Below are 23,150 nucleotides of genomic sequence, written 5' to 3'. Positions count from 1 at the left end.
TACACAAGGCATTAATCCCAGTATTACTGTGTTTCTGAAGCAGCTTTGCAAAATTATTAGATATTTACAAACCTCTGATGCGACAAGCTTATTCAAACAACATGAACTCAAAATGGGGAATTATAGCACACTGTCAGGACCCTTCATGAAAACAACAGCAGCACAAAACAAAAACAGACTCAGCATACTGCTGTTCTGGATTAGCTTTTGTCCAATAGTTGGTCTTGATTGACACACAAAAAAACTAAAGGGTTCATGGGCAGGATTGCCAGGCAAACTCATTTTCCCATTTCTACTCAACTTCGTTGACTCAAAATATATATATTTTGTGATAAGCCAAGTGGAAATTGATATACAAATCATCGTCAGTAACCACTCAGTCCAGATAGGGTGGCGGTAGAACAGTAACTTAAAGAGCATAATTAGTCATTTTAATTAGAATTTCATGCAGCACTGTGTTTGAAACAAACAAAACATTTTGTGAATAACTGAAAATGCATTAAAATATTGTGATATTATATTTTTGCCATATTGTTCACCCCTAGATTTAAAACACACTATGATACTAAAAGAGTAAATTTACAAAGCATTTACCATGTACCTACAACAAACTAGTAAACAGTTTTTAGGGACCACCCCTGTACCACGGCGAACAATATTTGTATGGTGGTAGAGCAAAGTTAAGTCACTATACTGTACAATGATCAGATGAACCCCAATCAACAGAGAGAAAGAAATGAGTTATTTTCCAACTTTGGTTTAGATTGGTCTGAGACAGGACATAACTACTATCCATATTCCAGTCCACCATGGCTAATCTTTCTTAGTTCTAGTTGATTCCGGTAGGTAGCCAGAGTTCTCCTCTAGTACCACTAGTACCCGAGTTTAGTCTCCACCTTAGTGATCTAGTCAGCTTTGGAGTCTAGACAGCCAATCAGAATGCTGGCTTGTCTGCAATTAGGGCGTGTAAGATTTATCGCTCCTGTCTCTAATTTTAATTACAACCTTGCCTGGTTATCCATCATAAATGCACACAGAGTCGTCTCCACTGCACGTACTGCCTCATAATTAAGCCTCAGATTCATTTTTGACCTGTGATTATGAAAAAGCCTACATTTAGACCAGCAAAACTTATTACTGGCAGAACAGAAATGACTTTGGGTGACTTTATCTCAGGTCAAACAGGAGACAGTACCTTTAACAGACCACAAACTCACTGGAATATGGTGTCCTTTCACAAAAATTCAAAGCTTAAAACATTACAAACCAAAACCTATAAATAGCGCTGAGTATCTACACATACACAAAGGTTATGATTTAGAAGCGATGGCATGTGACCCTGTAGTACATGTTGCAATGCACATCAACAGCCCATCTACCACCACAGCTGCTCCATTTACTTGCTTTCCACCTGCCTCTTACATCAAGCTCAGTTGGAGAATCATTAAAGCAGACATAAAAGTTCAGAGAATACACATCTAAAAACAAACAAAAGCAATCAATTCATCGACAGCCAGAAACTGCAATTGCCAAGGAAGCTGGCTCTGCAATCATGAATGTGTCCTGCTTTGTGCTTGTTAGAGTGCTGTAGGGTTTGTGGGTAGAAAAAGGGGAACATTGCGCATTTCACTATTGACATGTTAATTACATTATTTTTTATCTGGGCGTCTATTATATCACTTAATTACACTCCACATCAAAGCGAGAGACATTACTGTCAGGAACAAATAGACATGATTATTGTGCAAAAATGTTTACATTACCAAGCACTAACTACTGCTAGTAACCATGCAATGTGCTGTTCTCCAAATGAATCAGCACATGTGGGAAGCCACTGCATCAGACAGACATCGCATTTCAATGCATTTGGATATGAAACAGTACAGCATGCTGTATATTCATGCATCTAAACAGATGGGTCGGTTAGCTAGCCATGTGTGCTGTGTAGTGTCAAGCTATGGGCAGGCTATGAGCAGTAAGGGAAGCAGGTGAAGCAGAAAGCACAACTCATCTCATGTGGAATCAGAGGCATGCAGGCAAAAGAACCCAGTGTGCTGCACTGTGCGGCCCTCCACAGACTGTCTACGTCTACCAGCACATTCATGAGCTCCTGAAGTCTGACCACGGCTTCATAACATGAAAACGAACATAACTGTTTAGACTGTAGGGATACCCAGCTCAGCATATTAAAAATTAAAATTCATTTCTAAATGCAACAAGCAACTGTGTAAGAAAAGTCAACACATTTTTCTTTTAACGAGTCCAAGGAGGGCACTTCTTCAGATTAAAGCTTTGAAAAGATTTCCATTGTATAAAAAAATTATTAATCTGTTTCTAAATAAAATCTGCATTAAGATCCATGACAATTCTGCAGCAATCAGTAGAAAAATCCAAATGCCCAATTCTCCTTATTTTCAGGGTCGAAACACCGCATCATCTGTACTTAAGAACGCTTTAACAGTCTATGTAAGTCTACAGAAGGAAATCGTTGAAACAACTTTGGAAAAATTGTGAGTCAACCTCAAAAAAATAATAATCATGAAGAGGATGCCATGACGAAGAAAACAAATTGTCTGACCAGCATAATTAAGAAGTTGCGAAGATAACACTTTCATTGTGAGGAGCTTTCAGTTTTAACGATGATGCTGACTGTGTTTTGCAGTAGCAGCAGCACCACGAGGCAAACTGGTATGTGAAGAATCTTAAATGAGAATCATGATCTTAGTTCTAAGCCAAAAATTCATGATTTTCATTTAATGAAGAATTGTGCAAACTAACCAGTCACAGTGATGCTTACAGGGATACTGTGTGTAATTGTCGTCAATATATATATGCCCTATGCTGAGTTGTGAGGCAGAATGGACTGGACTGATTGGGGAGCAGGCGGCCTAGTACTGAGGCACCAATAGGGATGGCTCGTCCTCTCCATCACGGCTGAGTGGTCCTCAGCCCACTGTGGAGTGATGGCACATGTCACGTTTGTGAAAGTATTCTACCTCTTTTTCCCTTTTTTCTCTCTTACTTACTGTTTCTCTCACACGTTAAAGAAGAAATATTTTCTCAGGTTCACTATGGATCAATTTTAGGGTCTCCGTCATTAAGAGATCTTGAAGCCACAGAAGCTACCATGTGACAAAGCTGTTGTTGGTGGAACAAAGGGTAAAGTTACATTTTGATGGCACAGTTTTTGCTTTAACTCTAATGACAGTGACTTAAAGTAGCATTAGATTTTTTGATGCTAAAAGGGAGGAGGTGTCCAGTGCAGCCACTTCTTCAGGCATGAAAGCCAATGAACACTGCTGAAATGCTTTAGAATCTATAGAAATTATTTATCTGTTTCTGGGAGGATTTAAACCAGTGGTTTCCAACCCCGTCCACAGTGTCCGCCATATGGACCACATTTTTTCTCCAACCCAAACTAACACATAAGGATGAAGGAAAAATGTGGACCACCTGGGGGTCCCTGAGGATCAGATTGGGAACCACTGCTCTAGAGCACTTCAGCAAAACATTTGTCATTGCTTAGTTAAATGTAATTGGTCTAAAATCTGTCAGAACTGGTATGAAAGCCTCCTTTCTTCAGGTGGCACAGATCGATTCTATAGTGATTTTAGTAACGGGCTGTAAATGGCCTAGAGAGCCTCAGGAAACATAAACCAAAGCAGAAGATTAATCTCACATGAAGGGAGAAACAGAAGGGCGAGGCAGACGGTTTTTCATCCTCTCTCAGATGGATTTTTCTGGAAGCCATGGTTAGAAATTCGACTGAGCCTAAAAGCTCACAATACTGAATGTTTCAGTAATCCAAAGCTCTCTAGCATTGTGCTTCAAACACAAACATGGATCGAGGCATTGAGTCACCAACACACGACACCTGAGGGCCTTAGCCCAGCACTTAGAAATGCATTTCCACCGCTGGCCTGAGTGATTCAACACTCCAAAGCCAGACATGCCTTTCTGAATAAATCTAAAAGCTTTATACCGCTGGCCAAAACTGTTTCAGAGGACAGAGGTCCAGTTGTGACCTTGTTTGATAATGTTAGTTTTAGGCCAAAAAGACAAAGATGACAATGAGCACAGTCACAAGGCTGATATTAAGAGCTTTGTGAAGCTGATATTGTCATAACTTCACAAATGTTTTTTTTATAGTGGAAAGGCAAGACAGGTGGCTGTGTGAAAAATACCCTATAGAATGACAAGAAGGATGGAAATCCAAAGGAAAAATCAAAGAATCAAGAAAGTAAACAAGCTGCACACTCCCAGGCTTTAATGAAGGCTAAGCACTGCTGTCTAAGACAGCCTTAATTATCATATGTTCACACACATTAATTAGTCTGAAAAATTTACATGATGTCACAAATTACTCTCTCTGATGCCACAGTACCATTTCCAGTCATGGTCAGATGCTAATCTGACCCAGCAAAACATACATCAGAAAGCATACTCCAAACCTTTGTGTACATCAGCAGTACAGCCTGCAGGCTGTTATGTTTTTCCTCTTTGATAATCCACAGAAGCCGATCCTCTGAATATCGAATCAGGCAGAATCCTTAGCTCTCCAAAACAATGAGCAAGTACAAAAGAGGATTACCCTAATTCAGGCTTTTTTGGGTTAACACCCAAAAACAAACCGCGCTCAAGAATATATTCTCTTACAGTCTGAAAGTGCACACGTGCACTTCATATACAGAGTTACTGTGCTCCTATTCACCTTACAAATAACAAAGAATATACATTGCAACCACATATCAGTGAACACTAGATTGACTGAGAAAACAAGCCACATAGAAAAGAGTAACAAGCCCATTCATAATATCTGGTGCCCTGTGAGGGTGAGTCTACAGGTCAAAGCGAGTGTTTGCTCTAGATTGCTGGGTATTTAATCGTGAGCTGAAATCTGCCTCTAACCTGATTACTACTGGCAGCCTCGCACAAAGCCTGCATGCAACCTGCGCCTGAGCCACAGCCTCAGCTAGCCCCATCTGTCCGTGGCCAGGCTCTCGGCCACTAGCCTGTTCCCTCGCTATCCACTCTCTCTAACCTCTTCTATTTTAACCCTTTAAATTCTAAGGACCCCCATTTTTCAGTTTCAAAAGTATGCACATTACATAGTAGTTACTTACTTGCTTAATAGTAGCCACTGGATACTATGCCTCAGGATTAATAACTGAATAAGTCTAGGTTTTAAGGAGTTAATCTCAACACTGGCTCATTCTCTCTTTTCTGCATCTAACTGGTAAACAGAATTTTATGGTTATGTTTAAAATCTTTAAAGCAAATATTTGGATGAAAATTAAAATAATTTGTTACTAATACTAGTGTCCAAATTCATGAGTGCAGCTAGTTCCAGTCTGCCACTTCCACGCATCGTGTCCAGTGACAGTCCGACACGAGCTCTGTGTTCAGTCAGTGTTGTACTCACATGTCACCGTCACCTCCATGTTTGGGAGCTGGGCTCCAGACTGGTGGAGCTCACAGCAGCCGAGTAGACAAATGACCAGGTATTGAGGCAAGTGGTCAGTGAAAGAATGGAGTGTTGCAGTAACCAAAGGGTCCCCTGGTGGTCCAGACGTACTACTAATGAAGCCAGATTCTCTAATAGCCACAGGATGGAGAGTTCAGCTGCCTGTTCATTTCTCTTCACTGGATCAGCGCTGAAGACAGAAAGCATCGCCCAGCATCTCTGCTTATGTCCATCCCAGCGCTGCTGTGTGATTGGACAGATGCAATGGGGACTAAGCCAATGGCAGTCCAGTACAGGAAATCACGAGGGTTTTATATCAGGGAGGAGAGAGGGGGTCGGGGTGGGGGGAGGATTTAGAAGCAGGGGGAGGAGCACGAGCTGCTAGCTTAAACACAGCCGCTACATCACTACTCCACTCTGCTCGGATGCACTGAGCGCCCGTTTGTGCTCAGGTGCCCAAACTGCTTTCGTCATTCACTGAAGGGTTGGTGGAGGGGGTGGGGGGTTAGCAGCTGAACGTGAGCAAACACTCTCTCTCTCTCTTCATGTCTTTCTTTCTCTCGCCCTTGCACACAATAGGCATTCCATCTTACCGTGGAGAAGCTGGAGTAGCAATAATTAGAATACGGTCACCATGGAAACAGGCAAAACGTTGCCTGTCGGATTTTTGCCCCCAAGAGCATCAGCATCAGAGAGACCACAAATGCTTCCCTCCCTCCTCAGCATCATACACATACAAACAAATTTTTACCATTTACTAAATCTGACAGGCCAAACACACACACACACACAGACAGAGAGAGAGAGAGAGGGGTGGGGGGTGGGGGCATGTGTTTATAGTGTGCCTAGAAATATGAGGTGTGCATGTGAGTGTGCGTACACAGGGGTTTATGATTGAGAGGATGTGCAGTCATCTGTAAACAGGCTCGTAATCATCATTTTAAAGTATGTCTGACTCGGCCTTTGCTGCCCAGCACAAAATGGAGGACATACTCGTAGATATCACACTGATAGTGGACGGAACAAAGAGCAGCAGCAAACGCACTTTCCTCCATCAGGTCCAAAATGCACAATATAAGTCAGGGTTGCACTGATATGGGAAATGTGGGCTGATGCCGATATATTATTTTTTATCCATATATCTGCCAATACAGGTGTCGATACATAAATGTTTACACAATGTAGAAACAAGACTTAATCTATTCCAATTTTAACACACATTTCTAGAGGTTTACAAATCCAGTAATATGACTCAAATGCAGATACTTTACCATCAGTCACAATAATTGTGATCATCATGCATCCCTAATGTAAATGTCTGAATAGAACTAAGGCACTCCCATATGTTAAAACTGCTAACTGCAGTGTTTAATCAATTTCTGAAATGTAACAAAAATGAGTGATCTGATACTTCAAGCAATGTACAGTAGTGTTCAATTACAGTACTCCATAACCACTAAAATCAGAGATGCCTGACTAATAAACTAATATCAGTACAAGCATATTTAACTCAGATTTAAATTACTTACATCAGACAGATTTGACCACAGACTTGACAAAAGAGTTAATTGATATGACAACATATTTACTGTACTCTGGAAGAGCTGAATGTTTAGGTGATGCTGGGCTACTGTGCTAAAGTGTTTGCATTTTATACATTTTACTATATTTTTAACCCTAAAGCAATAAATGTTACATTTTCAGTAATGATAATACAGGAAGCCTTATTTTCCAGATTTTAGAAATGTTTATGTATTGGCATTGACTTTGGCAGATATGGACATGAAAAACAGTGGACACCATTCCCATCGTGGTGCATCCCCATTTCAAATAGCTTTCCATGATGAATAAGTCAATTCTTCTTACTCAACTACTTCTCATCCCATGATGATGGATTTCAACACATACCTAAACCAGGCCTCTTTTTTAATTAACCAGAATTAAATTTAATTAACAGAACACAGCTCCTAATAATCTCACTGCAGTAGCTCACACTACAGCACACCGATTAGACAGCAGTGCTGTCCTAACCTCTAATTAAGCGTGTATGTGCACACTTTCTAGACCACTTTAGAGTAAACTACAAGGTCCTACAGCCAAAATGGTACTCCCTTTTTAAAAATACTACAAAAAAGGCTAAAGTTATTATTTAAAATCACACACACACACACACACACACACACACACACACACACACACACACACACACACACATACAGTGGGGTAAAAAAGTATTTAGTCAGCCACTGATTGTGCAAGTTCTCCTACTTAGAAAGATGAGAGAGGTCTGTAATTTTTATCATAGGTACACTTCAACTATGAGAGACAAAATGAGAAAAAATAAATCCAGGAAATCTCATTGTAGGATTTTTAAAGAATTTATTTGTAAATTATGGTGGAAAATAATTATTTGGTCAGCCACAAACAAGCAAGATTTCTGGCTCTCACAGACCTGTAACTTCTTCTTTAAGAAGCTCCTCTGTCCTCCACTCGTTACCTGTATTAATGGCACCTGTTTGACCTTGTTATGTGTATAAAAGACACCTGTCCACAGCCTCAAACAGTCAGACTCCAAACTCAACCATGGCCAAGACCAAAAAGCTGTCGAAGGACACCAGGAAGAAAATTGTAGACCTGCACCAGGCTGGGAAGAGTGAATCTACAATAGGCAAGCAGGTTGGTGTGAATAAATGAACTGTGGGAGCAATTGTACGAAAATGGAAGACATACAAGACCATTGATAATCTCCCTCGATCTGGGATCCACGCAAGATCTCATCCCGTGGGGTCAAAATGATCATGAGAACGGTGAGCAAAAATCCCAGAACTACACGGAGGGACCTGATGAATGACCTGCAGAGAGCTGGGACCAAAGTAACAAAGGCTACCCTCAGTACCACACTACGCCGAGAGGGACTCAAATCCTGCAGTGCCAGGCGTATCCCCCTGCTTAAGCCAGTACATGTCCAGGCCCGTCTGAAGTTTGCCAGAGAGCATATGGATGATCCAGAAGAGGATTGGGAGAATATCATGTGGTCAGATGAAATCAAAATAGAACTTTTTGGTAAAAACTCAACTCGTCGTTTTTGGAGGAAGAAGAATGCTGAGTTGCATTCCAAGAACACCATACCTACTGTGAAGCATGGGGGTGGAAACATCAGGCTTTGGAGTTGTTTTTCTGCAAAGGGGACAGGATGACTGATCTGTGTTAAGGAAAGAATGAACGGGGCCATGTATCGTAAGATTTTAAGTCAAAACCTCCTTCCATCAGTGAATCCATAATTTTTATGGATAGAATTTCTAGGCGCAGTCAGGGGATGGAGGGTGTCCGGTTTGGTGACCTCAGGGTCACATCGCTGCTGTTTGCAGATGATGTGGTCCTATTGGGGACATCAGGCCACGAACTTCAGCTTTCGCTGGATTGGTTTGCAGCCGAGTGTGAAGCGGCTGGGATGAGAATCAGTACCTCTAAATCCGAGACCATGGTTCTCAGGCGGAAAAGGGTAGAGAGCCCTCTCTGGGTCGGGGATAGTGTCTTGCCTCAAGTGGAGGAGTTCAAGTATCTTGGGGTCTTGTTCACGGGTGATGGTACAAGGGAGCGGGAGATTGACAGGCGGATTGGTACTGGGTCAGCAGTGATGCGGGCTCTTTACCGGTCTGTTGTGGTAAAGAAAGAGCTGAGCCATAAGGCAAGGCTCTCGATTTACTGGTCGATCTACGTTCCCACCCTCACCTATGGTCATGAGCTTTGGGTAATGACCGAAAGAATAAGATCGCAAATACAAGCGGCCGAAATGAGTTTCCTCTGCAGGGTGTCTGGACTCTCCCTTAGAGACAGGGTGAGAAGTTCAGCCATCCGGGAGGGACTCTGAGTAGAGCCGCTGCTTCTTCATGTCGAGAGGAGCCAGCTGAGGTGGTTCGGGCATCTGGTTAGGATGCCTCCTGGACGCCTCCCTCGGGAGGTGTCACAGGCAAGTCCACCTGAGAGGAGACCCCGGGGAAGACCCAGGACACGCTGGCGTGACTATATCGCCCAGCTGGCCTGGGAGCGCCTCGGAATCCCCCTTGGAGAGCTGGTGGAAGTGGCTGGAGAAAGGGAGGTCTGGGCTTCATTGCTTAGGATGCTGCCCCCGCGACCCGAACCCCAGAGAAGCGGAAGATAATGGATGGATGGTTGGATGGATATATATATATGCGTGAGGCAGTTCAACCCAAGCCTTGCTTTATTTTCTTTATTATCTAGCACTCTGACAGAACAGAGAGCGTCATCTACCTATTTTGAAACCAAACATACATATGTTACCTGGACCCATATCCTACATACATATTATGTTTATGTGGATTTATGCCAGCGACCCTGACGGAGAAGCGGCTTAGAAAATGGATGGATGGATGGATTTATGCACCAAAAATTAATAAATGACATTTTTATGACCATAAAAAAAACTATCCCTTAGAATTAAACCAGCTGTTTTTGTTACTGTGCTTTTTAGAATGACAGATGTAAATGAGTTCTGTTTTGATTACCTGCTCTGTGTTGCGCTGCATATTAAAAGCTCAAATATATCAAAACAGGCTACTTGGCTTCATTTCCATATGTGGACTATACAGACTGGGGTGTAAATGGTATATTTTCAATTTTGATTTAACATGATGGGCCCTTTGCAAAAGGTAACAGCATTATAATTAGTGAACAATGTAAAATTCTATTTGTAAAATAGCTTTAAACGGGCTATGTCAAAGCAATTGTCTACTCCTGTGCCGATTTTTCACATTTTTCAAGCCTGCTGTGGCAGCATGCATTAGCTTAGGATGCTTGACAGTGTAGGTTTTAAGTTTGCTGATGATATTTTTCTCAACTTTGTTGTGTAGCTTACTCTCAGCTGTCTGAAGTCATAGCATATTTTAGTTATGTAATCTTTGCTCAGTTACAAGTAGTCTGTCGAAGCAGGCACATACTTCATAGGGATGAGTGCTACAGTGTCAGTTGCCTGCATTCTCATTTATGTGTACACACATGTGTCTTTTTACTGTATTGTACCTTTGGAATAGGTAGGATGAGCTATGGGCTATGAGCCTGATGTCCAGACATTGTGAGAATACAGCATCTGTAAAGGTTAAAACTTATCCTGACCCAACTGCACCCATTGTGTGCCCACCCACCTATGACGAAGAGTCCATCTGAAAGTTGTCAGGCCACTTTCAGAGGACTGCAGAGTCCACCTAGTGTAAACACACAAAAAAATACTGCTGCTCTGTGTCTTCCTACTGCTCAACAGGGACACTGGCTGCTGAATTAGAATTTATTCCCAATTACAGTGTCACCTTCAAGTTGTAATTCTTAATGAGTGCAGGTCTAAACATGGCAGTGCACAGAACACTACTCCCATAGTGAAAAAGTCTATGACTGCATTTTATTTAGTGTAAAGATAATCAGAGTTGGTCCACAAAGTCCATTGTGATCCAGAGAACAGCAGATTCTCCTCTTGCTCCACACTGCTGCAGTACAAACACACTCGCTTCAGTGCTGCCAGACTGTCCACAAAGCATGCCATAACTCATGTCTCTCATTCGAGTCAAATTCATATTTAACAAACCTCATGCTGAGAGCAAACTTAAAACAAATCATCACTGGGTAGTTTCTCAAAAGGTAGTTTAACACAGAGAGAGTCAGTTCCCTTTGAGTTTGCCATACCTGCCTGTCTGTTCTTATTTTGGTAATGGGGGACATGAGCAGACAGACGGAATTGGGACTTCCTCTGATCACTACATTAAAACAGTGTTCTTTTTCTCTATATACCACATGCTTATTTTTAATGAGGCTGAAATACAGATGAGAAACAAAAGCGACCAAAGAATTTTCAGATGTGCTTTTTCATGTAAGAATATAAGCGCTGATGGATTTGATTAGTGCACAGACAAATGTGATCCATGGAAATCAAAAAAAAGAAAAGAAGAACAATAATAAATCCATTTTCATGGCCATGCATCCTCATTAAGCTCAAATATTAAAGCTTCATGCAAGCTGGATATTTCATCCAGTGTGGGTTTTGCAGGGACAAGTTTGCAGTGTGATTACCATAATTACACAAAGAACATTCTGGCACACTTGCGCCAAAGGTTAGTCTCCAGCAAGTGGCCTGGACTACCTTCATATTCAAACCGAGAGAGAGAGAGAGAGAGAGAGAGAGAGAGAGAGAGAGAGAGAGAGAGAGAGAGAGAGAGAGAGAGAGAGAGAGAGAGAGAGAGAGAGAGAGAGAGAGAGAGAGAGAGAGAGAGAGAGAGAGAGAGAGAGAGAGAGATAGAGAGATTCTAAGGGGGGGGGGCATATGTTTATAGTGGGCATAGAAATATGTGGTGTGTCAGTGGGGCCGCAATGAGTAAAAAAGATGGGGGGAAAAAAAACGAAGGAGTGAGAGAGATACAGAGCTAAATAGATGGCCAAAAGGTAAAGAAGGAGAGAGGGGAAAAGAAAGGTAGAGAGAGAAAGATAGATAGAGAAAGCAAAAGAGATGTACAGAGAGTGAGGTACAGGAGAAGAGAGGGGGAAAGAAAGAGTTACAGAGAGGTGTAAGAGAGAGAGTGAGAGAGTGAGAGCGAGAGAAAGAGAAAGAGAAATGCATGCACTCTAGTAACAAAACCGTTTACCTTATTGAAGTCTTCAGATGTGGCTCTCATCTCCTTCCAGGTTTTGTTGAGCAGCTGGATACAGATGCAGAAGAACTCCCCAAACGATCGGTCATGAGTGAAGAACATGGGGTGGAAGTCGTGGCAGTTCTCGCTGGCTGTGGAGAGAGTGCAGACAGAAACTTTGCTGTTTCAGTGGGGCAAAATATTAAACTCTGAGTGTGACAGGAGGTTGTGCAGCTATCAAGAACTCACTCACTGACTCAAAGCCACAGCTGTATGTAAACATAAGAAGATAGAAGTATGGAAGATAAGAATCATACAGGTGCTTCAGCAACTCTGACATCTAACAGGTGAAAAGGTTCTTCCGACACTCAAACTGGTTTCAAATGTGTGTCTGCTTTTAGCTCCCCAACATCTCACGTGGGCTCCTCATGCATGCTCACATAAGGCCCAGCTAGGAATAGATGGAGGTTCCTCACGATGTTTCCCACTGAAACACATCAGACATTCATTCTCTACCCAGAGGATTCTGCTCCTGGCTCTCAAGACACCTACACGCTCAGTGAGGATGTAAACGGCAGGCTATAAATGGCATTTTGATGGGCATGTTTTCTCTCAATGCACCCTGTGCCAGCCTGCACTGATTGCTCTTTATTCAGAAATTCATGATAAGTGTTCATCTTGTGGTAAAGAAACTATCTTCTGTGATCTGTTCAACATAATAGCGAATCAGAGTTACTAATTACAACATCCTGATATGTTTGTGCTAAATTAACATGTTCAAGCAAAGAGTAACAACTTTGACAATTCGCTGTCGAAGTGCACTTGAACCTATGCAACAATAAATTGAATGAAAACGATTCAAAGCCTGTTGTGAAGCAATTCAGCTACCTTTATGAAAAGGCTAATACACGTTCTCCACCTGACCTGCTACCTAATTAATGTTCATTAAACCTTTCCCTGGGGGAGCTTGAGCTAGATTGGAGAGTGAATCCTCTGCCTCTGGCGTGAGAGGAGCATCTTCTCCTCAAATCAAATCAAAGCAGGGCAAAATAAAGTTCTGGGCACAAGCTAAGAAAGCTGGAGGCACCATTATTGTGTTCATAAGCGGCCGTGCTGAAGGAGAAAATGAAATGGCGGCCACAGTCAGCCGGAGCCCCTGCAGAGAGTGTGCCGGCGTGTCAATAACGCACTGCTTTAATACAAAACCAAGTGCACTTCTGCCACAGCACAATGGAGCTCTGAATCGCAAGTCCTGTTTGGAGAGCACATTTAGTGGACCTGGAGGCTTCACAACAGTCCCAGGCCCCTGCGGAGGCCAGGTAATTGAATTGGCTCTGCAGAAATTGAAACTTCACAGCATAATGAATGATGGCTGCAAGGGTAACAGCGGGCTCTCATTGGGAGCAGTGTGCCGGCTGGTCCAGCCAATAGCAGGACAGAAGTGCCATCAGTTTGCTGGCCAGCAAAAGGAGCAAACAAGCTCAGAGATCTCATGCTCATTCAAATGGCTACAACCAGAAAGGGTTAGACAGATTCGATTGAGTGGTTTCTGTCTCTCAAGAGTTAGAGAAGTTCAAGGACAACTAGGGTTCTGAGGGATGGAGGAGATGTGAGAGAGAGAGAAGGAAGGTGGGAGGAGGTAGGGCGGTGGCCTTGGCTGATTTCTACTGAGGAATGAGAGTCACTTTGAGGTTCACTGGAGATGTGACTTCACAGATTTGAATAACAAGAACAATCTAGTGAAAGCACAATCTCAGCTCTCTATATTTAATCCTCAGGTTCTCAGGTACACAATCTAACTTGAAATTACGTTGTTACTGAAAGAACTGATGCAGATGATGTAATATTTCCACATACAGGCATACAGTATGTCAAAAATATCAATACTTTTTTCACATTTGCATGATATGCATCATAAAACTGAATATCTAAGAATCTGTTAAACAGACAAAACGCACCAGCAAAAATAAAATCAAATAATACTGAGTAACTCAACATCTTTTGGTAATAAACTATTATAGAATTGTTATTGCAAACTCATACATTCATGAGCTCCTGCTGGTGCAGGTTCATGGCTTTCTTCTCTTTAAACCATGCACAAAAAATGACTTGCATGCTACTAGCTCCCATTTGTGGAGGAACTTCAGAGTACTTAATGTTCACAAGTAAGTTCCAAATCCACATCCACATGTTTTACATAATGAAAATACAAAAGATTCCATCTGTCGTTACAGCAGAAGCACTATGGAACTCAGCTATAGAAGCCTGTGGAAAGCCATGAAGCATTTAATTATGTTTTTACAACTCATTAGTTCAGGAAAAAGCAGAGAATTTTCCTCAGACAATATGTCATCAGACGATATGTCACTCTGGACAACAAAGACAATGAGCATTATCTACTTATTAAATGCCCCTTAGGAATCATTTGTATAATATTACAAAACAGTAAAAACAATGCACATACATATTATTTACTTTTCAGTAAGCTAAATTAAACGCAGTCAACCATTGTATTCTATTAAGTCTCTTTCCCAAAACTGCAATTAAAGCCCTTGAAGCATCATCATTGGGATACAAGCCAGTCATCTCTGATATCCAATTACACTGCCTTACCACATAGACCCTCTCTGCAGTTACTAAATTGCTGTCGGTGACAGGGTTTCTATTATTGGTGTAAATTTTTTGTGATACATGCAGTTGTTCAGTGTTCTAGATGTTCTACCGACATACTCAGAAAAGGATGATAACATATCTTCATACTGCCCACCCCAACTGTCAGATTTCATTCCAAGTCACATGTCGCTGGCTTATGTTGCTATAGATGGCACCATCTCTGTTCACAATAGTAGAACAGGACGAATCTCCTACCCAGTGTAGCACAGGAAGACACTTGCTCACACAGAACCATCTCTTCACTACGTGACATTTTCCAATTACTACAATTCAATATTGCTCATTATTCTTAATATGTTAATCTTGCTTCTTTTTAATATGTTAATCTTGTTTCAACTGAACACCATTTATTTCCTGATCAACATGCAGTATGATGTAGTATTACAATAATTCCTCTAACTGGGGCAACTTTCCCCTGAAGAACAATACACATGTACAATTCCAAAGCCTGAATATTTCATCATAGCAACTCGCAACGCATCTCCCAAGGCAAACAAATCACCAAGTAGACCTATAAATCGGACATAGGCTGCAAACATCAGCACATTTTGGTGAGAAAGAACAAGCTGGTGAGGTTCGTGGTTGATCAGGTGGCTGTCAGCAAGTATTGTACACTTCCTATGACTAAACCTCATCAACAGTGTAACAAAAGGCAATAACTCCGGTATAAATAAGCAATGCTCCTCAGCTCTTTGGACACAGTATCAGGCACAGTATGACCTTAATCTGGAAGCTCAGTAGCCTCTCTGAACTCTCACAAACCATCCAAGCTCATTGTGTACAGCATCAGGGTCACATCAAGTAACAATCCAAAGACAGAAAAGCCACACAAAATGGGTGAGCCTTGAATTTGTTATACTTTTGACATCTCTCAACAAGTTGCCCTGTATACCAGCACCCTTGCTGTCTTATAATTCTGGTGATGAAATTTTCTTGTTGTGTTTCCACCTGACCACAAGACTAGTCTGATCATTCTGGAGACATCTGCATATGCTATTTAAATGTGGTGAAAAAGGTGTGGTTGGAAAAAAGATCTAATTAAACAGGGATTCATCACTTAAACAGCAGTCATTATTTGTATTTGCATAAACTCCTGAGCTTTTGTTTCTGGACATACACAATACTGAGTTTTTACCTACCATGTTTTCACATCCAACATGATTGGCAGTCCACCAGATCTATTTCTTATATTCTGATGGAATTCTAACATTACATTTGAATGGGTTTCTCCTCAGTCTGAACCAAGACACTGTTCAATCTCACTTGTACACTTGTAATACTTTTTTCTCTTCTTTCTGCCCAGAACATTCCAGCACAGAATTGGTTCCATTTTATTTATTCAGTACTTTATTTATTTAGCACTTTTTAGCTGAGTGCTGCATACAAAAGGGGACTTTGCAGGGTGGCGGATGTGTGCCAATTACCAGGGTATCACACTGCTCAGTCTCCCTGGGAAAGTTTATGCCAAGGAAGCCAACGAAGGCTTCAACCGATCGTTGAACCTTGGATTGAAGAGGAACAATGTCCCAGCTGTCAAACAACAGACCAGCTTTTCACTCTCATGCAGATTGATGAAGGGGCAAAGGAGCTTGACAACCCAGTCCATGTGTGTTATGAGGACTTGGAGAAGGCGTACGGCCATGTTCTCCGAGATATATTGTGGAAGGTCTTCCTGAGTGTGAAGTGGTTGGTATGTGGATCAGCACCTCCAAGTGCATGGTTCTTGACTCGGAAAGGATAGCTTGTCCACTGCAGGTAAGGTCTACATCCCAACCCTCACCTATGGTCATGAGCTTTGTGTAATGAACAAAAGAATGAGCTACAAGCGGCAGCTCTGGATCCCCAGAATGAGCTTGAGGGAGTTTTGCAGAAATCTGCTCTCTCTACTGCGACCGGCAACATTAGCTGAATCAAGCAGTTGTTGATGATGATGATGAACGCTGCATACATAAACATGCATTGCTAACTTCCTTATTAATCACAACCAAGCTCATCTGAACAAATGCAAGGTGAGTCCTTTCTGTCCAGAGGTTTCCTTGAAAGTGTCACATCATTGGTGCAGCAAGGTCAGGTTGTGGTGGGCAATGAAGCTCCACAGGGGAGGAGAGAAGCCCCATGCTGAGAAGATGACTCATCTTCAGTAGGAGGGCACAGGCCATATGGCACCAACTCTTCTCACAGCATCACAATGGAGGACAAGGACATCCTATGAATTTCAATAATGTACTGTAGTACAGTAAAATGTGTAGTAATAAAGTACTGTTGATCTCCAGACCTTCAGGACCATCAACAGAGTAATAAAAGTTTTACTGCCTTATTAATATTATATCCTGCATTTCATGAGAATTCGGTCCTTCTCAGAGTCTTTAATGTGTTTTTTAACCAATGAAACAAAATCCCTAACTAACTGAGCCCATCTGTTTGTGCTGGAGCTTCCATATGCTTGGCATGGTTCTTTTACATCTTTGAGAAACTCCAAACCCTTTCCAATTTTCCTAATGGGGATTTTATTCATTATTCACAATGACTGAATAATATTCCCTGGATAGTTGTGCTGCCAAGCAAAGAGAAATCTAAGCAGGGATGTAACAGATGCAGCAGGGATGTGACCATAATCCAAAATTTAATGGGAACGGGAAGTTAAGTAAGGTGCTGTGCGTCTTTTAATGGGAAGCTTAGTAAGGGGCTATTGCAATTGTAACATCTTAAAATTCCAGCGGTATTGCACCCAAAAGCTTATGATTTTTATTGTATGGATTACAATTAAAATAGCTGACTTTTTCTTAGCTTACAGACATCAAACTTTTCACTCCTGTATTTGACACTTTTAGACCTTTAACTGAATTGGACTTTAATTATTAAATTATTAATAAAATTATTTTGCTTTAAGTGACCCTATACCTTAAATTTTTTTATTAAACCAAATGGCTGAATATTTCATTTTGTCACTATGACAAATTTAGCTATTTCTGAGCATAACTCAAAAATGCTAATCAGTACATGACTAGCAAACAAAGCTTTGAACAGGTACTGTTAGTACACATACAAAATCATATCAATATTTCCTCAATAAAACACAAAGATCTTCAGACTGTGGGACACATTTACTTCAAAACAATGGGCTCTAACTGTTCAGCACGTGGCCATGAGGGACAGAGATGCAGTCTTCCTGCCTGTAACTGCAGGGGTGTGTCTAAAATAAGGTTCAGCCTCTGTGTTTCAGTAGTGACGAACACATGGAGCAGCATTTTCTTATTATTACGTTTTTGTATTATCTTAGTTAGATTATTATCTTTATAAGTTTTTTGTTTAATTAAACACGATAAATCTAAATCTTTCAACGTCACTTTAAGAAAGATCAAATAGCTCTTTACACATTTTTTGAGAAGAAATGCAAAAACAATTTAAGCATTATCTTCAGAAGTTCAGTTTTAGGGGTTAGGGTTTGGGGGACCCACCTCCTAATAGAAAGTACCCTATAAAGGATGATTTTGTATATATTTAGCTTATTACTGTCTCAATCGATGCCTTGGGTTTAAATAGATTATAGCATAATCCTTGTAGGCATCTAAGGTCTTAATACTTCATTATTTTTGTGGAACCTCAGTTAAAAAAAAAAGTGTCATTTCTGCTGCAAATTGGTTTCTTGCCCTGAGATCTAACTTCATCTGCAGCGAAGTGAGAGAAGCCCAGGACAGAGAGCAGCATGGGCCATCGATGTCCGTCCATCTTCCCAAATCTGACATGAGTGCATCAAATTTGGCCACCACTAATTATGGCAGAGAACAGGCAGACATCCAGATGAGCCCAAACAAACCAAAAAAAAAAACAACAAAAAAAAAAAAAAGAACACAGTGACTAAATGAGTGAGAGAACATCTGGGCAAACTCTCTCTCAGACAGACCGTGGCAATAGCAAGGAGGGAAACAGACAAGACTTGCTCTGCGAGTCACCTTGAAGGCAAGGGCAGAGATGGACTGATGAATGCATAGTGAAGGGTGCCATCCTGATCTTAATGAACAGCCCTGCAGGCCTGCCAGTCATGCAAAGCTAGGGCAGGGGAGAGAAAATCACCAGCAGCCCACCAGCTGTCTTAGGACATCCTTAAAGAAGTCAACTCTCTAGAGCCCATCAAAATACAGTGCAGCTGACACGTCATGAGCTTTAATCTTCTAGCACTGAGTCTCCCCCTCCCTCTTCGGTTGTCTATCATTAAACTGGCATAAGAATAGCCCTTAACAAGACACATAACAGGCATTGTATAAGGAAGTATTTCAACATTGGTTAACGAATGCTTCAGAGTCAGTTTCTTGTTCTTTTCAGAGTCAATCTTTAGTCAACCAAGTTGGAAGCAGACGCAAAGAGTATTTGCCTGGACTGACAGCTGAGGGGCATTAGCTGAGCAGAGCCAGAGCTATCGCTTCTGGCAGGTTAGCCACTGTGATGTAAACAACAGAATGGGGCACAGCAGATGAGGTCTGAGACAGCTGCCCAGTCTGTTCACACATCTCGTCTCCATCTGACACACACATATGCACATACACACATTTTTTTACCCAATCCATTTTCCTTCTAACAGACCAACCATTCATTCTACGTCTGACTGAATCTCCTATCTGTTTCACTTCAGGGCATCAATTTGCCCAAGACACGACCTGAACAGATGCTCTATCTGAACTTTATGTGTGTGATATTCATGAATGCGAGACCCTGTACTGTCTGCGGATGCATTTGTAAACTCATGAATTTTGCATCAAACAACTATGAAAAGAGTTGTTTCGCCTAAACAACAATTTTTTTTTCTCCAAAATAAACAACAAAGCCACTTAAAAAAAATGTGCTGAACAATATATAACCCCATTTCCAAAAAATCTGGGAAGCTGTGCAGAATGTAAATAAAAATAAAATCCCATGATGTGCAAATCATTAAATCCTATATTTAATTGAACATATAACCAAAACAACAGATCAAACATTGAAACTGAGAAATTACATTGTTTTTTCATGATATACGGCCATTTTTAATTTGATGCCAACAACACATTCCAAAAAAGCTGGAACTGGGACATGCTTGCCACTGTGTTTCATCACCTATTCTTTTAACACTGTCAGCGTTTAGAAACTGAGGAGACCAATTACTGTAGTTTTGAAAGTGAAATATTTTCCCCATTCTTGTTTGATATAGGATTAGAGGTGCGCAATAGTCCATTGTTGTATTTTTAATTTTATAGTGTGCCAAATATTTTTGTCAGGCCAGTTTATCACCCAGACTCTTTTAATATGGAGTCATGCTGCTGTAACACATGCAGAATGCGGTTTGGCATCGTCTTGCTGAAATCAAGGCCTTCTCTGAAAAAGACGTTGTCTAAATGGCAGCATATGTTGCCAAAACATGTATATATCATTCATTGTTAATGGTGCCTTCACAGATGTACAAGTCACCCATGTGCACTAATGCACCCCTATACCATCATGGATGCTGGCTTTTGAATTGTGCACTGATAAGAAGCTGAGTGGTCTTTAGCCCAGAGGACAGTGTCCTGTTACTGACCTGTTACCATTTAACCGCCAGGTGTTTTTTTTTTAAGCATTACACAGCTTTACCAGCCTTTTGTTGCCCTGTCCAAGCTTATCTGGAGCACACTGCTGGCATCAAACTCAAAACAGGCATACAGTTGTGCTCAAAAGTTTACATACCCCGGCAGAATTTTTGCTTTCTTGGTCTTTTTTCAGAGAATATGAATGATGACACAAAAATATCTTTTCCACTCATGCTTAGTGGTTGGGTGAAACCATTTATTGTCAAACAACTGTGTTTTCTATTTTTAAATCATAGTGACAACAAAAACATCCAAATGACCCTGATCAAAAGTTTACATACCCCACTTAATACCGTGTATTGCCCCTTCTAACATCAATGACAGCCTGAAGTCTTTTCTGGTAGTTGTGGATGAGGCTCTTTATTTCCTCAGATGGTAAAGCTGCCAATTCTTCTTGGCAAAAAGCCTCCAGTTCCTGTAAATTCCTGGGCTGTCTTGCATGAACTGCGTGCTTGAGAGGCTCAATGAAATTGAGGTCAGGAGACTTAGATGGCCACTCCAGAACCTTCACTTTGTTCTGTTGTAGCCAATGACAGGTCGACTTGGCCTTGTGTTTTGGATCGTTGTCATGTTGGAACGTCCAAGTATGTCCCATGCACAGCTTCCGGGCTGATGAGTGCAAATTTGCCTCCAGTATTTGCTGATAATGTGCTGCATTCATCTTTCCTTCAACTTTGACCAAGTTTCCTGTGCCTTTGTAGCTCACACATCCCCAAAACACCAGCGATCCACCTCCATGCTTTACAGTAGGAATGGTGTTCCTTTCATCATAGGCCTTTTTGACACCTCTCCAAAACTAACGTTTATGGTTGTGGCCAAAAAGTTCAATTTTGGTCTCATCACTCCAAATTACCTTGTTCCCGAAGTTTTGAGGCTTGTCTTTGTGCTGTTTGGCGTATTGTAGGCGAGATGGAGGCTTTCTTCTGGCGACTCAACCATGCAGCCCATTTTTCTTCAAGTGCCTCCTTATTGTGCATCTTGAAACAGCCACACCACTAGTTTTCAGGGTGTTTTTCTTTGCATGCCGAACAATTTTCCTGGCAGTGGCCGAAATTTTTGTTGGTCTACCGGACCGTGGTTTGGTTTTAACAGAGCCCCTGATTTTCCATTTGTTAATCACAGTTTGAACACTGCTGACTGGCATTATCAATTCCTTGGATATCTTTTTGTATCCCTTTCCTGTTTTATACAGTTCAACTACCTAGTCCTGTAGATCTGTTGACAGTTCTTTTGCTTTCCCAATGACTCAGAATCCAGAAACATCAGTGGCTGGATGAAAGATGCAAGAGTCTGTCTGGATCCCAGAAACTCAGTCAGCTTTTATGCGCACACACCGATTACACGCAAATAGATCACAGGTGAGGATGTTACCTTTAGTAGCCATTCAAACCCATTTGTGTCAACCTCTATGCATGTTATCAGGCCAAAATCACCAGGGTATGTAAACTTTTGATCAGGGTCATTTGGGTAGTTTCTGTTGTCATGATTTAAAAATAGAAAACACAGTCGTTTGACAATAAATGGCTTCACCCAACCACTAAGCATGAGTGGAAAAGATATTTTTGTGTTATCATTCATATTCTCTGAAAAAAGACCAAGAAAGCAAAAATTCTACAGGGGTATGTAAACATTTGAGCAAAACTTTCTCAATTTCAACATTTGATATGTTGCATTTTCAATTAAATATAGGGTTTAAATGACTTTTGCAACTGTCTCCAACCACAGTTCTGAAGAGCTACCTTCCTGCCAGCGCTAGTTCCGACAATTTGCCACACCCGCTCCAGCTAATCAACCTCTTTCATGTCCCTGTTAGCTCTCCTGGACCAGGGTTGGAGACCACTGGGTTAGTGTTGGCTCACCTGAAATCTCCGTTACTCATGTAATACCAAAAATCTGACAATTCCCCTTGACTATTTTCAAATAATAGCACATTTTCAAATGCTGTTAAATGTTTTGGTAACACCAGAGCCATCACCTAAAAAGGCAAGGTGCTTTTTTTTTCTCTTTTTTTTTAAAAGCAGCATTACACAGCGTTACCAGCCTTTTGCTGTGCCGTCCAAGATTTTTTGGAGCACGCAAAATGGGCATATTAAAAAAACAAAAAAAACAAAAAAACAAACAAACAAAAAAATAATTCCACAAACAAAGATTTCCCAGTTTCAACATTTGATGTGTTGCCTTTTAATCAGTTTCAATGAACTATACGGTTTAAATGATTTGGACATCATAGCATTTTGATTTCATTTACAATTTTCACAGCATACCAACTTTTTTTGGAAATGGGGTTGTAAGTTTGGGTATGTGGACACCTCTCTGAAGGAAATACGGATTTGCAAAAAACTGTAAGCACATTCACGGTGAAAGAGTATTTGAAGAGAATACAAAAACTCTGTGAAGGGCACATCTTCTGAAGATGAAAGTGAATTATCTACTGTTGTTATAATGTTTTCAGTAATATAATGACGTATTTGCGTTTGAGACCTTTCAACCAGCCTGACAAATTTCCTTTTTTTTCCATTTATTTATAATGTATGTCAATGCTCAGGTCTATGCACTCATGGTTATTTTCACACTACTGTAAAGGCCTTTACACACCAAGTGTGATTTACTGGGATAAATAAGACTTATAATATATAAGAATAATTAATAATTATTAAAAAAACATGTATTACTGATGATAGAAACCACAATTTTTCAGAAGGTGAAAATGCAACATTATTTTGCTCATCCTCTGTTCAACTTTTGTAAACTTGAATACGACATGAAGACCTTTGTCCTTGG

General features: G+C 41.0%; 1 protein-coding gene across 6 annotated transcripts in view; it reads right to left on the bottom strand.

Moving 5' to 3' along the window:
• elmo1 (engulfment and cell motility 1 (ced-12 homolog, C. elegans)) overlaps nt 1-23,150 on the bottom strand; it is a 104,335-nt gene that overhangs the window by 19,457 nt on the left and 61,728 nt on the right. For 5 of the 6 annotated variants that reach the window (XM_017694746.2, XM_017694760.2, XM_017694780.2 and 2 more), the window contains one exon: nt 12,112-12,248. In XM_017694746.2, coding sequence (XP_017550235.1) covers nt 12,112-12,248 — 137 coding nt within the window. Of the gene's footprint in view, nt 1-5,422; nt 5,714-12,111; nt 12,249-23,150 lie in introns of those variants that run through there. The other variant, XM_037535399.1, reaches the window with a different exon arrangement.

This window comes from Pygocentrus nattereri, chromosome 27, assembly GCF_015220715.1.
Source record: "Pygocentrus nattereri isolate fPygNat1 chromosome 27, fPygNat1.pri, whole genome shotgun sequence".
Classification (NCBI taxonomy): Eukaryota; Metazoa; Chordata; class Actinopteri; order Characiformes; family Serrasalmidae; genus Pygocentrus; species Pygocentrus nattereri.
The sequence above is the reverse complement of the archived record's forward strand: the minus strand, read 5'-3'. Positions and strand labels throughout refer to the sequence as shown.